This window comes from Phyllopteryx taeniolatus, chromosome 14 (assembly GCF_024500385.1).
Source record: "Phyllopteryx taeniolatus isolate TA_2022b chromosome 14, UOR_Ptae_1.2, whole genome shotgun sequence".
NCBI classification, from domain to species: Eukaryota; Metazoa; Chordata; class Actinopteri; order Syngnathiformes; family Syngnathidae; genus Phyllopteryx; species Phyllopteryx taeniolatus.
This window is the reverse complement of record NC_084515.1, coordinates 26,006,605-26,023,155: the sequence shown is the minus strand read 5'-3', so window position 1 is coordinate 26,023,155 and position 16,551 is coordinate 26,006,605. Positions and strand designations below refer to the sequence as shown.

Sequence of the window (16,551 nt, the reverse complement as noted above, 5' to 3'; positions counted from 1 at the left end):
TCTGAGCCGCTTCTCCTCACTAGGGTCGCGGGCGTGCTGGAGCCTATCCCAGCTGTCATCGGGCAGGAGGCGGGGTACACCCTGAACTGGTTGCCAGCCAATCGCAGGGCACATAGAAACAAACAACCATTCGCACTCACAGTCATGCCTACGGGCAATTTAGAGTCTCCAATTAATGCATGTTTTTGGGATGTTGGAGGAAACCGGAGTGCCCGGAGAAAACCCACGCAGGCACGGGGAGAACATGCAAACTCCACACAGGCGTGGCCGGGGATTGAACCCGGGTCCTCAGAACTGTGAGGCTGACGCTCTAACCAGTCGCCCACCGTTCCGCCGGTATGTTCACATACTTTTAATACTATACGGCTCGCAAGAAGGCAACAAAACATTCTTTAGCCTTGGAAGCTTGTGCTAACACTAACGGTTGTACATAAACATGCCAGCATTCTGTCGAATCATGCTCTAAACTTTTGGTGTGCGACGTAATTTTACGACCAAGTAATTTAATTAGACTAAATTAGCACCCATTATTTCTGTCATATTGTAATGTTGGTTTGACCTGACTGAAAACCTAAGCTTATGTCAGTGGCCAATCCTTGAATGCCCCCTAGAGGTTATTGTTTTACCTTTTGTCTAAAATGCTAGAGAATACTTTTGAAGATACTCAGTATACAATACACAAGTATATACAGTAAATGAACAAGTCATTTATATAGACACATTGCTCCATCTTGTGATCGGATACGTTATTGTTCTTTTTAAACTCGCTGATCGGTCCCAAAAATCCTGATTGTGTATAGCCTAGTTTTTGTTGTATATTGAAGAAATTCGGGTTTCAGATCAAAAGATGAATGAGACAAACATTCAGAATTCCAGCTTTTATTTCATGGTATTTATATCTAGATGTGTTAAACAACTTCGGACAGAGTACCTTTTGTTTGAAGCCACCCAGTTATCAAGTGAGCAAAGGTATTGGAACAGTCCTTTATCTTGGCTGTGTGCTTTGGGTCATTGTCGTGTTAGAAGGTGAATAGATGCCCTCGTCTGAGTTACAGAGCACTCTGGAGCAAGTTCTCTTGAAGAATTTCTCTATATTTGGTAGCTGTCATCTTATCCTTTATGCGGACGAGTCGCCCAGTTCCTGCAGGAGAAAAAACAGCCCCACAGCGTGATGCTGCCACCACCATGCTGCACAGTAGGGATGGTGTTAGCCAGGTGATGAGCAGTGCCTCTTCTCCAGATACGAAGCTTGCAATTCAGTTCAAAAACTTCTGTTTTGGTTTCATCAGACCAGATAATTTTTTTTCTGCAGGTCTGAGAGTCCTTAAGGTGCCTTTTGGCAAACTCCAAGCGGGCTGCCATGTGCTTTTTAGGGAGAAGTGGCCTCTGTCTGGCCATCCATCCATCCATCCATTTTCTACCGCTTATCTGAGGTCGGGTCGCGTGGGAAGTAGCTTTAGCAGGGATGCCCAGACTTCCTTCTCCCCAGCCACTTCATCCAGCTCTTCCTTCTGCGGAGGAAACTCATTTCGGCCGCTTGTATCCTGGATCTTGTTCTTTCGGTCACGACCCACAGCTCGTGACCATAGGTGAGCGTAGGAACGTAGATCGACCGGTAAATCGAGAGCTTCGCCTTTTGGCTTAGCTCCTTCTTTACCACAACGGATCGATACAAAGTCCGCATCACTGCAGACGCTGCACCGATCCGCCTGTCAATCTCCCGTTCCATTCTCCCCTCACTCGTGAACAAGACCCCAAGATACTTGAACGCCTCCACTTGGGGCAGGATCTCATCCCCGACCTGGAGAGGGAACGCCACCCTTTTCCGACTGAGGACCATGGTCTCAGATTTGGAGGTGCTGATTCTCATCCCAGCCGTTTCACACTCGGCTGCGAACTGCTCCAGTGAGAGTTGGATGTCACGGCTTAATGAAGCCAACAGAACCACATCATCAGCAAAAACCAAGATGCAATACTGAGGCCACCAAACCGGACCCCCTCTACGCCTCGGATGCGCCTAGAAATTCTGTCCAATAAAAGTTATGAACAGAATCGGTGACAAAGGGCAGCCTTGGTGAAGTCCAACCCTCACCGGAAACGAGTCCGACTTACTGCCGGATATGCGGACCAAACTCTGACTCCGGTCGTACAGGGACCAAACAGCCCGTATCAGGGGGTTCGGTACCCCATACTCCGAAGCACCCCCCACAGAACCCCCTGAGGGACACGGTCGAACACATTCTCAAAGTCCACAAAACACATGTAGAGTGGTTGGGTGAACTCCCATGCACCCTCGAGGACCCTGCCAAGGGTGTAGAGCTGGTCCACTGTTCCATGGCCAGGACGAAAAACCACACTGCTCCTCCTGAATCTAAGATTCAACTTCCCCCTCCTCTCCAGCACCCCTGAATAGACCTTACCAGGGAGGCTGAGGAGTGTGATCCCCCTGTAGTTGGAACACACCCTGCGGTCCCCCTTCTTAAAAAGGGGGATCACCACCCCAGTCTGCCAATCCAGAGGCACTGTCCCCGATGTCCACGCGATGTTGCAGAGGCGTGCCAACCAGGACAGCCCTACAACATCCAGAGCCTCCTGAGACGGCGGATGGTGGACCAGAATTTCCTCGAAGCCGTCCGTAAGTCTTTCTCCATGGCCTCACCGAACTCCTCCCATGCTCGAGTTTTTGCTTCAGTGACCACCAAAGATGCATTCCGCTTGGCCAGCCGGTCCCCATCAGCTGCCTCAGGAGTCCCACATGCCAAAAAGGCCCGATAGGACTCCTTCTTCACTTTGACGGCATCCCTCACCGTTGGTGTCCACCAACGGGTTCGGGGATTGCCGCCACGACAGGCACCAAACACCTTACGGCCACAGCTCCGGTCGGCCGCCTCAGCAATGGAGGCGCGGAACATGGTCCACTCGGACTCAATGTCCCCCGCCTTCCCCAGAACATGAGCATAGTTCTGTCGGAGGTGGGAGTTGAAACTCCTTCTGACAGGGGATTCCGCCAGATGTTTCCAGCAGACCCTCACAATACGTTTGGGCCTGCCACGTCGGACCGGCATCTTCCCCCACCATCGGAGCCAACTCACAACCAGGTGGTGATCAGTTGACAGCTTCGCCCCTCTCTTTACCCGAGTGTCCAAGACATGCGACCGCAAGTCCGATGACACGACCACAAAGTCGATCATCGAGAACACCGTCCAATAACAGAACACCGCTCGGGTTCTGATCGAGGAGGCCGTTCCTCCCAATCACGCCCTTCCAGGTTTCACTGTCATTGCCCACGTGAGCAATGAAGTCCCCCAGCAGAACGATGGAGTCACAGCGGGAGCGCTACACAACACTAAATACAAATTTTAAATGGTTTTCATTATTAAGGGAGGAAAATAATCAACACCTACATGGCCTTGTGTGAAAAAGTGATCGCTCCTAAACCTAATAACTGGTTGAGCCAATTACTGAGCAGCAACAACTGCAATCAAGCATTTGCGATAACTTGCAATGAGTCTCTTACAGCGCTGTGGGGGAATTTTGGCTTACTCATCTTTGCGGAATTTTTGTAATTCAGCCACATTGGAGGGTTTTCTAGCATGAACAGCCTTTTTAAGGTCATGCCACAGCATGTCAATAGGATTCAGGTCAGGACTTTGATTAGGCCCCTCCAAAGTCTTCATTTTGTTTATATATAAGGGGTGTAACGATTCATTTTAGCAACGATTTAATTCATATCACGATTCATGGTTAACAATTCAATTCAAGGACGATATTGGTTCCTTTAGAATGATACGATCCAAAACGATTCAGTGGCTGGAAATCGATTCAGTAACTTTTTGGCCAAAAATTCATCCAGTGTGACTGGGAAATAAATATCTGCAGACTGGGCAGATACCAGAACCCTAACCAGATGAAATTTCCTAGATTCCTCTTGTTTCTTGCCGAATGCAGTCAAATTAATTATGTTCATTAAATATAAAGATTTTCCTGATGTACTTTCCTTTTGTATCTTATTTAATATTGTACTGTTGCTTTGCAATAAAACGGGAAAACAACTTATTTATATTATTTCAGCTATGGTTTTTATTGTTGGGCCATTTTTTTCCCAAGAAGTGTTTAATTGGTGTTAAAATTATGAAGGGGTCGTTGGAAAACTATATTCCCTGTAAGGTGTCCCGAGCTGGACACAAAATTTGAGAATCCCTGTTCTAAACAGTTAAATAATAATGGCTATAAATGAAGCACTGTGAGGTTTTCATGAGGAAAATCTTAAAGGACTAGTATTATACTGTACATAGAGAGCTAAGCAAATGAATACACCTGCTCTTTGAACACAAACGTGAGCCTGAAACCGCATCCAGTAGTTAACATTGACTGGTTCTCCTTTTGTTTGGTTGAGTTTCCTTTCCTTACTCCGTACTTTACTGTTTTGTTAGCAGCTAGCGAGCTAAGCTAGGCTAACCACTTGAAAGACTTCAAAGTGTACAGCGATTTGCCGCAAGTCACACACATGCATCCTGACTGATAATTTCTCGTTAGCCTCGTTCTCATCTGCCATTCACCACATGGATGGATGTCTTAAACCTAAAAAAAAGTGCATGAATGAGCAGGTACTGTTGTCACAAGGAAAACGGTGAGTAATGTACTCCGCCGCCATGGCCTGTATGCAAGGTCACCATGCAAGACCCCATTGCTGAAAGAAAAAAAAAAACATGTCAAAGCTCGTTTAAAGTTTGCTGAACAACATCTGGACATGCCAGTTAAATACTCGGGGAATATAGTCGGATGAGAGCAAAATTTTACTTTTTGGATGCCATAATGCACACCAGATTTGGAGGAGAAATTGCACTGCACATCAGTCTAAAAACACCATACCAGCAGTGAAGTTCGGAGGTGGGAACATGATGGTGTGGGGCTGCTTTTCAGCAAATGGTACTGGAAAACTTCATATTATTGAAGGAAGGATGAATGGGCACATCTCCCAACACATTCTTGACAAAAAACTGCTGCCATCTACGAGGATGATGAAAATGAAAAGAAGGTGAACATTTCAGCAGGATGATCCAAAACATATTGCCAAGGAAACTCTCAATTGTTTTCAAAGAAAACAAAAATAAGGTGCAAGAAGGGCCCAGCCAATCACCTGACTTGAATCCAATTTAAAATCTAAGGAAAGAACTGAAACTCAAGGTCCATAAAAGAAGGCATGGGCTTGTTCAAGATTTGAAGACTGCTTGTGTGGAGGAATGGGCCAAAATCACACCAGAGCAGTGCATGCGACTAGTTTCTTCATACAGGAGGCGTCTTGAAGCTGTTATTCCAAACAAAGCCTTTTGTACAAAGTTTTAAGTAAATGCTACTTGGCGTGTTCAATACTTTTTCCCTGTGTCATTACACGTTATTACACACAACTTCATTTGTGATCTTATTTGTTCTACTTTCTTTGTATTTATGGATTACTTGTGTTGTTCCCAACATCTAGTGAAATTTTCATGTCAATAGCATCTTTGGAAATATATTTGAGAAAAATGGTAACGTGTTAAAGACTTATTTCAGGCATGTGTGTGTGTGTGTGTGTGTGTATGTGTGTGTGTGTGTGTACGTACGTGTGTGTGTGTATATATGTCATTTCACACTTGAGAGAGTCCTGGGATGCACATGTCATGGAAACAATGAGTCCCAGCCCTGGACCGATGAGTCCTTGCAACTTAACATCACGGAATCCAGACACACTAAATCCTTCCCTACATCACGATTCTTGCTTCGCGGTCCCGCTTTATCGCATATTTTTATTACATTGTTACTTTTTATACTGTAGTGTATATTGTAATTTTTCAGAAAGATCTATTTTCCCCCAAAACTTTCATCCATCCGTCCATCCATTATCTACACCGCTTATCCTCACGAGTGTCGGGGATATGCTGGAGCCAATCCCAGCTAACTGCGAGGTACACCCTGAACTGGTTGCCAGCCAATCACAGGGCACATATAATAAACAAACAAGCATTCACACTCACATTCATACCTACCGACAATTTAGGGTCTTCAGTTAACCCACTGTGCATGTTTTTGGGATGCTGGAGGAAACCGGAGTACCCGGAGAAAACCCACGCAGGCACGGGGAGAACATGCAAACTTCACACAGGCGGGGCCGGGGTTTGAACCCCTGTTCTCAGAACCGTGAGGCAGATGTGCTCACCAGTCGTCCACCATGCCGCCTCAAAAACTTTCATGATAAACGATATGTATTTTTTATTTATTTATTTTTTTTTTTTTTAAATGTCACTGACAATCATATTAGAGCATTATAAAGAACTGTACACATCTTACAAATTCTGCACTGGTAATCAAACATATGAGCACAAAAGTGCAATGTTCTCTTATTTACGAAATAAAAGTAGGGCTGCATTTCACAATAAGAGCAAGTAAATAAAAAGTGAAACTTATGTGTTCAAATAAATTGCTTAAGAGAAATTAAGTTTGATTTTCCCCTTTTCTGTTTGGTATCTTCACACAACAGTGAAGTCTCAAGCAATTTTACATCTATTAATTCAACAAATCTTAACAACTGAACCGTTTTAGAGGATTTGTTTGTTGAAATCTTTGTTTTGTTTCATAAGGGTGTTTCACATACTGTAAATGCACTTTTAATTAGTGCTACCAGTGGGACCTTTCCACTGAGGGGGAAAAAAACAAAAAAATGACACTGTACTGTTGCATTTCAAGCATCGTTTGTTCCAAATGTTTTCTCCCTTTATCGGACATTTTCTGAGATTTCTCCAGCTTTAACTCAACTTACACGCTGAGTCTCTTTCTCTCGCCCCTGCTACATTTCTCCTCGTGTCTCTCTGGGCTGCGTGCCATCAGTGATTACGGCCAGAGATGCAGATTTGATTGGTTGAAGGGGGTGGCTGAACTCGCATGTGATTGGTCGGTACAGTTCATCAGTACTGTAAAGCTTGTAATATATTGCAGCGCCCCGTGGGTGTGGGTGTTTCTGTGTGCGTTAGATTTGTGCGTGTGTGAGATTGTGGCTGGATTACGTAATGTTGGGGCATGCACACGCAGCGGCTTCTCTCTGTCCCAACCGAACGGTGTTTTCGTATCTTTTTAGTGTGAGTGTTTTAGCCCGCCTTCATCAAGTCTACATGTCCCAAGGTGCAGATACAGTCATAAATTTCTGCTCGACACAGGCAGAACTACTTGTACAAAGTTAAAGTCTACCGTCACTGTGGAGCTACGGAACTGTGGTCTGCTCCTGGGTGCCTACAACAAATCCCACCCCCACGCCCCCAGTGGGAGGCGCCACGAATGGTGAAGGAGGAAGCAGGACCGGGGAAAGCTCGGAGGTATCCGAGCAATACTAGCGACTAAACCATAAAGCTGGCAATTCCCACCATCGTGTTAGTCAACGTACACTCTCTGGACAACAAGCTGGATTACATTCGACTACTCCGCTCTACCCGTAAAACAGTGAGAGAGTGCTGTGTTCTTGTGTTTGTGGAAACATGGCTTAACAGCAGCGTTCCAGACAGCGCCATTCAGCTCGACTGGCTAGCATGCTACCAAGCGGACAGAGCAGACAGAGCTCTCGTCGAGGGACCCACGGCGGCGGGCTCTTTGTTTACATTGTTGCATGGTGCTGGGATGCTGTCTTGGTCAGGCAACACTGCTCACCACTACTGGATTTCATGGTTCTGAAGTGCCGGCCATTTTATTTACCGAGGGAATTTACTTCCATACTGGTTGTGGTTATTTACATCCCTCCCAGCTCCAATAACAACAACAGGAATGAGGGGCTGAGTGAACAATACAATCACATCAGTGACCAGCAGAGAGCCCACCCAGATGCTTTCCTCATCCTGGCTGAGAATTTCAACTATGCTGACCCCAAGACTGTGTTTCAAAAACTGTACTCAAGTGTTCACTTTCCAACACGGGGAAATAACACTCTGGAGAATGTTTTCACCCCCTTGAGAGGACCCTACAAGGCCCTTCCTCTCCCCCACCTCGGTACCTCAGACCGCCTTACTGTAATCCTAATACCAGTTTACAGACCACTGGTTAAAGTCACCAAACCAGTTAGAAAATGGGTACGAGTGTGGTCAGAAGCCACTTCAAGACTGTTTTAACACCACAGACTTGACCATGTTCAAACAGGCTGTCATCTACAACTCCATCACTGACCTTCAGGAGTACACAGAGAATGTTACCGCCTACATTAGCAAGTGCAGGGATGATGACACCACCACTCAGTCCATCACTGTTCGCGCTAATTAGAAGCCATGGCTGACGGCGGAAGTCTACAGACTACTGAAGGTCCACAATGCTGATTTTAGATCTGGGGATGAAGATGGCCTGAGGACAGCTAGGGCCAATCTGTCCCGTGACATCCGGGAGGCCAAGAGGGGGAGTACTCCAGGAGGATTGCCTACCGCTTTAGTAACAGCAGTGACATCAGGAGTCTGTGGCGAGGTATTCAGACCATTATGGACAAATCCTCACCACAGACCTGTGACAGTTCCACCTCCCTGCTGAATGAGCTAAAGAACTTCTTTGTTCGGTTTGAGGCACACAATAGCACACCTGCACACAAGTCTCCACCCCCTCCTGGTGACCAGGTCCCGACATTGACCCGGGACAGCGTGAGAGGATCCCGCAGCAGGATCAACGCACATAAAGCCCTGGGCTCAGATAAAATACCTGGTCGTGTTCTGAGGGACTGTGGAACTGAACTCACAGATGTTTTCATGGACATCTTCAACAACTCCTTCAGTCAGGCTGTTGTCCCAACATGCTTCAAAGCCATCACCATCATCCCGGTCCCCGAAAATATTGTCTCCCTCCTGCTTCAATGACTACCGTCCGGTAGCACCCGCCCTCCCCCCCCCATCCTGATGTAGTGCTTCGATCAGCTAGTCATGCACCACATCAAGCACCCCCCCCCCCGGGACCCTTTCCCAGTTTGCATATCGGTCCAACCGGTCAACCGATAGTGCCATTTCCACCGCCCTCCACTCTGCCCTCACAATGTCCAAATGCTGTTCATAGACTTCAGCTCAGCATTTAATACCATTATCCCCCAACAACTGATTCACAAACTGGACCAGGTGGGGCTCAACATTTCGATGTGCAACTGGCTGCTGGACTTTATGACTGGGAGACCGCAGGCAGTACAGGTCAGTAGCAACACATCCAGCACCATCACCGTGAACATGGGGTCTTCTCAAGGATGTGTGTTAAGCCCCCTCCTCTTCATCCTGCAGACCTATGATTGCACAGCGATAAACAGCTCCAACCTCTTCATCAAGTTTGCAGACGAATCAACTGTGGTGGGTCTCATTAGCAACGGGGACGTGACAGACTACAGGAGTGAGGTGAGCCGCCTGGCTGGGTGGTCCACGGACGACAATCTCTCCCTGAACGTAGACCAAGGAGACTGTTGTGGACCTCAGGAGAGTGCTCTCCCAGCATGCTCCCCTGAACATCAACAGTGAGTTCCTGGGAATGCACGTCACTGAAGACCTCTCCTGGACCAGAAACATCTCATCACTGGCCAAGAGAGCTCACCAACGTCTATACTTACTGCGCAAGCTGAGACGAGTCCCCCGACCCCCATCACGACTCGTTCTACAGAGGGACCATAGACAGCATCCTTACCACCTGCATCACTGTGTGGTACAGAGCCTGTGCTGCATCCTGCCGCAAGACTCTCCATCGCATAGTGAGGGCACCTGAGAAGATCATTGGAACCTCTCTTCCCTCCCTGCATTATATTTACAGTACGTGCCTAATCTGCAAAGCCTTCCGCATAGCGGGGGATGTCACCCATCCATCTCACAGCCTCTTCAGTCTGCTGCCATCAGGGAGGAGACTGCGAAGTTTGTGGGACAGTACCAGCCGACTGAAACTTTAAAAATTATTATTTTTTAAATTTATGGTGGAAAATAAGTATTTGGTCAATAACAAAAGTTCATCTCAATACTTTGTTATATACCCTTTGTTGGCAATGACAGAGGTCAAACGCTTTCTGTAAGTCTACACAAGGTTTTCACACACTGTTGCTGGTATTTTGACCCATTCCTCTATGCAGATCTCCTCTAGATCAGTGATGTTTTGGAGCTGTTGCTGGGCAACACAGACTTTCAACTCCCTCCAAAGATTTTCTTTGTGGTTGAGATCTGGAGACTGGCTAGGCCACTCCAGGACCTTGAAATGCTTCTTACGAAGCCACTACTTTGTTGCCCGGGAGGTGTATTTGGGATCATTTTCATGCTGAAAGAACCAGCCACGTTTCATCTTCAATGCCCTTGCTGATGGAAGGAGGTTTTCACTCAAAATCTCACGATACACGGTCCATTCATTGTTGCCATTTCACGGATCAGTCGTCCCGGTCCCTTTGAAGAAAAACAGCCCCAAAGCATGATGTTTCCACTCCCATTCTTCACATTAGGTATGGTGTTCTTTGGATGTAACTCAGGATTCTTTCTCCTCCAAACACGACAAGTTGGGTTTTTACCAAAACGTTCTATTTTGGTTTCATCTGACCATATGACATACTCCCAATCCTCTTCTGGATCATCCAAATTTTCTCCAGCAAACTTCAGACGGGCCTGGACATGTACTGGCTTAAGCAGGGGGACACCTCTGGTACTGCAGGATTTGAGTCCCTGGCGGCCTAGCGTCTTACTGATGGTAGCCTTTGTTACTTTGGTCCCAGCTCTCTGCAGGTTCTTGTCATCATTTTGACCCCATGGGGTGAGATCTTGCATGGAGCTTCAGATCAAAGGAGATTATCAGTGGTCTTCTATGTCTTCCATTTTCTTATAATTGCTCCCACAGTTGATTTCGTCACACCAAGCTGCTTACCTATTGCAGATTCAGACTTCCCAGCCTGGTGCAGGTCTACAATTTTGTTTTTGGTGTGCTTTGATAGCTTTGCCATAGTAGAGTTTGGAGTGTGACTGTTTGAGGTTGCGGACAGGTGTGTTTTATACTGATGAGTTCAAACAGGTGCTATTAATACAGGTAACGAGTGGAAGACAGAGGAGCCTCTTAAAGACGAGTCTGTCAGGTCTGTGAGAGCCAGAAATCTTGTTTGTAGGTGACCAAATACTTATTTTTCACCATAATTTGCTAATAAATTCTTTAAAAATCAGACCTGATTTTTGGGCTTTTTTTTTCTCCTCATTTTGTCTCTCATCGGTGAGGTATACCTATGATGAAAATTACAGGCCTCTCTAATCTTTAAGTGGGAGAGCTTACACAATTGGTGGCTTTATGCATACTTGTTTGCCCCACTGTACGCATGCACACACACGCGCACACCTCCCCACACTGCCTTCTAATTTGTAAATGTCTTTATTTGCCTTGGTACTCAGACTTTGACCATGTTGCACGTCTCCTAATCTTTGATATACAATGCGAGGCTGGGAATCTCTGTGACCGTTTATACAATGCGAGGCTGGGAATCTCTGTGACCGTTATAATTCAATTATACACCAACTTGTACCTAGGAACAGCACGCTGCACTTACGTTGCGTAGAACAGAATTTAGACAGGCTGGTCGGTCTTCCAGGTGGCTGGGCCGGGTCGCCGACCAGGTGTAAACGATGGGAAAGGAAGGAAGGGAAAAAGGAAGGCAAAAACGGAGAAAAAGCAAGTGTAAAGTGGCCCAAGCGCCTTAGTGACGGTGTTTGTCATGGGCTCAGAGAAGACTTGCGTTGCCCTTCCTTCTGGACGGATCTGTTATCTGCAAGCTACCCTACACGCACCAAAGCGTGGTTTCGGGGCGGGGCAGAGTGCTTCTACCCTCCGCGTTCGGTTGTGTGCGTCTCTGCTGCCTCGTGGTGGGAGGCGGGGTTCCCTGGCTGTGCGCCAGTTTCTTCGGCAAGTTGAAAAAGGTGAGTGAGCGAGCTTCGCCCTTTTATGCACAGGAGAGAGAGGGGCTGGCCCAGAGACCAAACGGAAGGCAGACCTCGTTAGTATTCATTTACATCCTAGGATTATTTGTGGTTTTAAACCAGTGGAAATAAAAGATTGATTTTTGGGTCAAAGATTAAGAAATCGACTCCCAGCTTTGCATTGTCACGCACACACCCTGGTTAATCTATGCAATGAGTGTTTTAATTTTATGTAGTGGCAAAGCCTGTTAATATTTGTGATGTGACATTTGTGTTGTGTGAGGTGAAATATCTCATCTGATTCAGTTGACAAACAGATTTGACATGAGACCTGTGGCAAACAATCATTAGTGACATTGGTGTCAGGATTTATACTGGGAGCAGTAATGCAAAGTTCGTAAAATATCAAACAGTCACTCAAGTTCTGAGAAATCTGTGGCACAGGTTGCGGCTGGCAGTAACTCCCCACCGCCAGCGCGTGTCGCTTGTGTTCCATCAATTGTCCCAAGGGGCCGTGCTTGGATTTCAAAGGATCAAATGGTTCTTTGAACTTTATTTTGGTTTGCTTTGACCAGTGGGTTTTTACCAAACTTTTGGTCGTTATCTTGGTTCTGCGAACCAACGGGGGGTCTTTGATGATTGGAAGTTCAGGTTTCTAGGGAAACTGTTCATTAGTTTAAGGTTCGGGTGACACAAACCAGGCTTCTTGTGACCGTCTGTCTCAGCAGGGCAGAAGATGAGAATGCAGAACTATCAGAGTTTGGGGGTTGCTGGTGCCATATTGTTGATGGCGTGTCTATTACAACTCTATATACCATAGTTTTATTTAGGTTCTTTATACTGATGTTTATTATTCATACCGTCTTTTGTTGCAGCATTCGCCCTTGAGTACCATAATTTCAATCTTCTGTATGTGCTACGCATATTGTAGAATTGACAATAAAAGTACCTTGTACCTTGCATGTCTTTAATCATAACCTTTCTATTTTGGCTATGATGTGGGTACGTATGGGACTGCTTCTGTGTCCGGTCGCGGTCCGCCAGTTACTGGCCTCTGTATGTCGGCACGATCGAGCGAGCCAGAGTGACTTGTTTAGCTTCTTAGCTCACTAGCTAGTTTGCTCACGGGCTAGCAAACGTAATTAATAATTAACTTACCCTCAAGTGTCCCAAGTGTGTGCATCGACGGAGCCAAAGCTGTTCCGGCAACGGCTTGCTGTGTCGTGAGCAGCGCGTCTAGTGTTACCACAACGATGAAAATTTATCGAATCCGGAAAAAAAGCATCGTGTCCATTGTATCTAAGGAACAATAACCCACCCTATTCTGCCTCTGATTGGCAAGCACCAAGACAGGACTTGTACTTCTTGTGGAGAATGATTTGCTGAAGCACTTCAGCACACACACATACCTACGTGAGTAAGCAATGCTGTGCATCTGTGAACGCAGATTCACCATGTTTTCATTTTGTTTTGATGTTTTGCCTTTTTTTTTTTCAAATGGTCAGTTAATCCATTAGTTTTAATTAGTTTTCAGAGCAGGTTTAAATTTTCTTAGTTTTTATTTTTTCAAAATGCTTCGTTTTAGTTTATTTTTTATAAGTTTTAATTTTTTTCATACAGGGCATTTGTCGAATGAGAGATATAAAAACAACAATAAAAAGCATTTTAAAAAATGTATTCACTTACTAACAGATGAAAAACCATCCCCAAATCAAATACAGATACTCCCTACCAGTCCACAAAATTTGAAGTGCAATCAGCGCAGTGCATAATACTGCTTCTAAGGTTAGAGTAGATGCATCGCAATGTACCTAAAACTAGGCTTTACACGATCAGGATTTTTGGGGCCGATCACCGATCAGCGAGTTTAAAAAAAACAATAACCGATCACCGATCCGATCACAAGATGGAGCAATGTGTCAATTTAAATGACTTGTTCATTTACTGAATATACTTGTGTACTGTATACTCTGAGTATCTTCAAAAGTATTCTCTAGCCCAGTGATTCTCAACCAGTAAGCCGTGGCACATTAGTGTGCCATAGGCGATCTTCAGGTGTGCCGTGGGAAATTGTCAAATTTGACTCAACTGGTCAAAAGATTATTCATTTACAAGAAATAATGTATCTTTGTACCTATATTTATGCCAGTGAGGCATATACAGAACAAATACTGTGTGTATCTACTTTTTGTGACATTTTTGTTTGTTCATGTGCCGTGAGATTTTCCAATTGGAAAATATGTGCCTTCGCTCTATAAAGGTTGGAAATCACTCCTCTAGTCAGATCATGTATTATAATCAGTCAGGTCAAACCAACATTACAACATGACAGAAGTAATGGGTGCTAACTTAATGTACTTGAATTACTTTATTGTAATTAAATTACTTCACACACATTGAAACTTTAGAGCATGATTTGACATAACGCCGGCATGTTTACGTACAACCGTTAGTGCTAGCACTAGCATGCTAGGCTACATAACGTTTTGTTGCTTGCTTGCGAGCTGTATCGTACTAAACGTACGTGAACATACCTCAAGCAATCCTTAAATGAACGTAATCTCCTGAGCACCAGTGACCACCACCACACGTGTTTCCCCATTTTGTTCTTATAATACAAGCGTTGCGATGTCGTCGGCATGGTAATGAGTGTATCCGGGGACGTTTAAGTTGACAAGATAAAGCCCCGTGATTGTAAAAGACGGGATGCAAAGATTTTATTGCAGTAGTCTGGCATAGTGCAATTGTGAAAGACCAAATTTGTCTTGTAGTCTGATCCAGGCATTACGTGTTGTCTGTCTCAGACGTGTTGTCCCACACCGCCGAAATGTTTTTTTTATTTTAAACATAACTTTATTGGCTGTCAGATATTTACAGCCTTGACACGCGACAAGGCTAAAAATAAACTAGCTTTTGGGTTTAAATATACTGTACACGATGGCGACGCGGGGTAAATGTCTTTTGCGGAGCCGTTCAATGACATCTTTGATCAGATCAACGAATTATGACAAAGGCGATCAGCATAAAATACTAATTATCGGCCGATACCAATCAAGCCAATCAGATCGGTGTAAAGTCTACCTAAAACCATTCATGAGAGACATAGTGTAGCCTGGGCTTTTTAAAAATGTTTTTATATTTTTAACTTAAATAGCCCTTTTTTCATTATTGTAAACAAACACACAAGACAAATACAAGTACTTATTTGCATGTTATCCTTCCCTTGCTGTTAAATTGCAAACTTTCCAATTGGACTTTGATTTTTGTGATAGTCATAGTCAGACACAAATATAATCAGTCTGCTTTCATGGAGGACTACAGAAATCTGAGAATATTTCCGGTTGAGAGGCAGAAATTCTGAGGTTTTGGAGAATTTTAAGTTAAACAAGGTCTCTAAACGATTAATGGATTATTAAAATAGTTGTGGATTAATTCACAATCAATTAGTTGATTAATTGATTAATTGTTGCACCGCTACATACAACACTACAGTTGTGACTTTTGGCTTATCCCAACATCCATCCATCCATCCATTTATTTTCTGAGCCGCTTCTCCTCACTAGGGTCGCGGGCGTGCTGGAGCCTATCCCAGCTATCATCGGGCAGGAGGCGGGGTACACCCAGAACTGGTTGCCAGCCAATTGCAGGGCACATACAAACAAACAACTAGTCGCACTCACATTAACACCTACGGGCAATTTAGAGTCTCCAATTATTGCATGTTTTTGGGATGTGAGAGGAAACCGGAGTGCCTGGAGAAAACCCACGCAGGCACGGGGAGGACATGAAAACTCCACACAGGCGCGGCCGGGGATAGAACCCCGGTCCTCAGAACTGTCAGGCAGACGCTCTAACCAGTCGTCCACCTTGTCCCAACATATCCTGTAATTTCTAGTATATAATGCACATTTTTTCCCCCAAAAAAATTCTCAAAAGTCAGTAGTCCGCATTATACGTATGTATTGGGGAAAATAATATTATTTGAAAAATAATAAAATACAGATAATACAGACTTTGTTTTGATCATATGGGTAGCAGTAAAATCATGCATTGTAAAAATGCACTACACATTGGTAGAAGGGTTTTTCAGAATTTTGAGGTCAACTTTGGGGGTGCATATTATACATGGGTGCAGACTGTACACGAGAAATTACAGTAGTAGTTACACTTTAGAAAACTGTTATTTCTTTACAATCTATTTTATTGTTGTGTTCATACAGTGCTATTTAAAACAAATCATGTAACAAACTTAGTATTTTTTTTTGGAGTGGGCTGGAACAGATTAAGTTTATTTCAATTCATTTCAATGAGGAAAATGGATTTCATAGAAGAGTAGATTGAGTTACCAGCTTGGTCACCGAATAAACTCATAAATTAAGGTACCACTGTATGCCGCATTATATTTCACTACATTTGATTGCTGCTATATGGTGTGATCTCATCAAAAGTGGTTCAAACTCAAAATGTCCTTTTGTACTTGAAACAATGTTCATTATGTAATGACTTTTTCTTTTCGTAAATGTTTTCTTTTTGTAGTGACAGATGAGGACACCGTTAAAAGGTATTATGCAAAGTTTGAAGAGAAGTTCTTCCAGACATGTGAAAAAGAACTGGCCAAGATTAACACATTTTACTCAGGTAACAACAAAAT

The 16,551-nt window shown here is 44.6% G+C and overlaps 1 protein-coding gene across 6 annotated transcripts in view; it reads left to right on the top strand.

Moving 5' to 3' along the window:
- LOC133489270 (xenotropic and polytropic retrovirus receptor 1 homolog) overlaps positions 1–16,551 on the top strand; it is a 246,898-nt gene that overhangs the window by 25,270 nt on the left and 205,077 nt on the right. For 4 of the 6 annotated variants that reach the window (XM_061798175.1, XM_061798174.1, XM_061798172.1 and 1 more), the window contains exon 3: positions 16,437–16,538. The exons of the other annotated variants lie outside the window; for them this stretch is intronic. In XM_061798175.1, the coding sequence (XP_061654159.1) occupies positions 16,437–16,538 (102 nt within the window). The remainder of the gene's footprint in view (positions 1–16,436; positions 16,539–16,551) is intronic. 6 annotated transcript variants of the gene reach the window in all.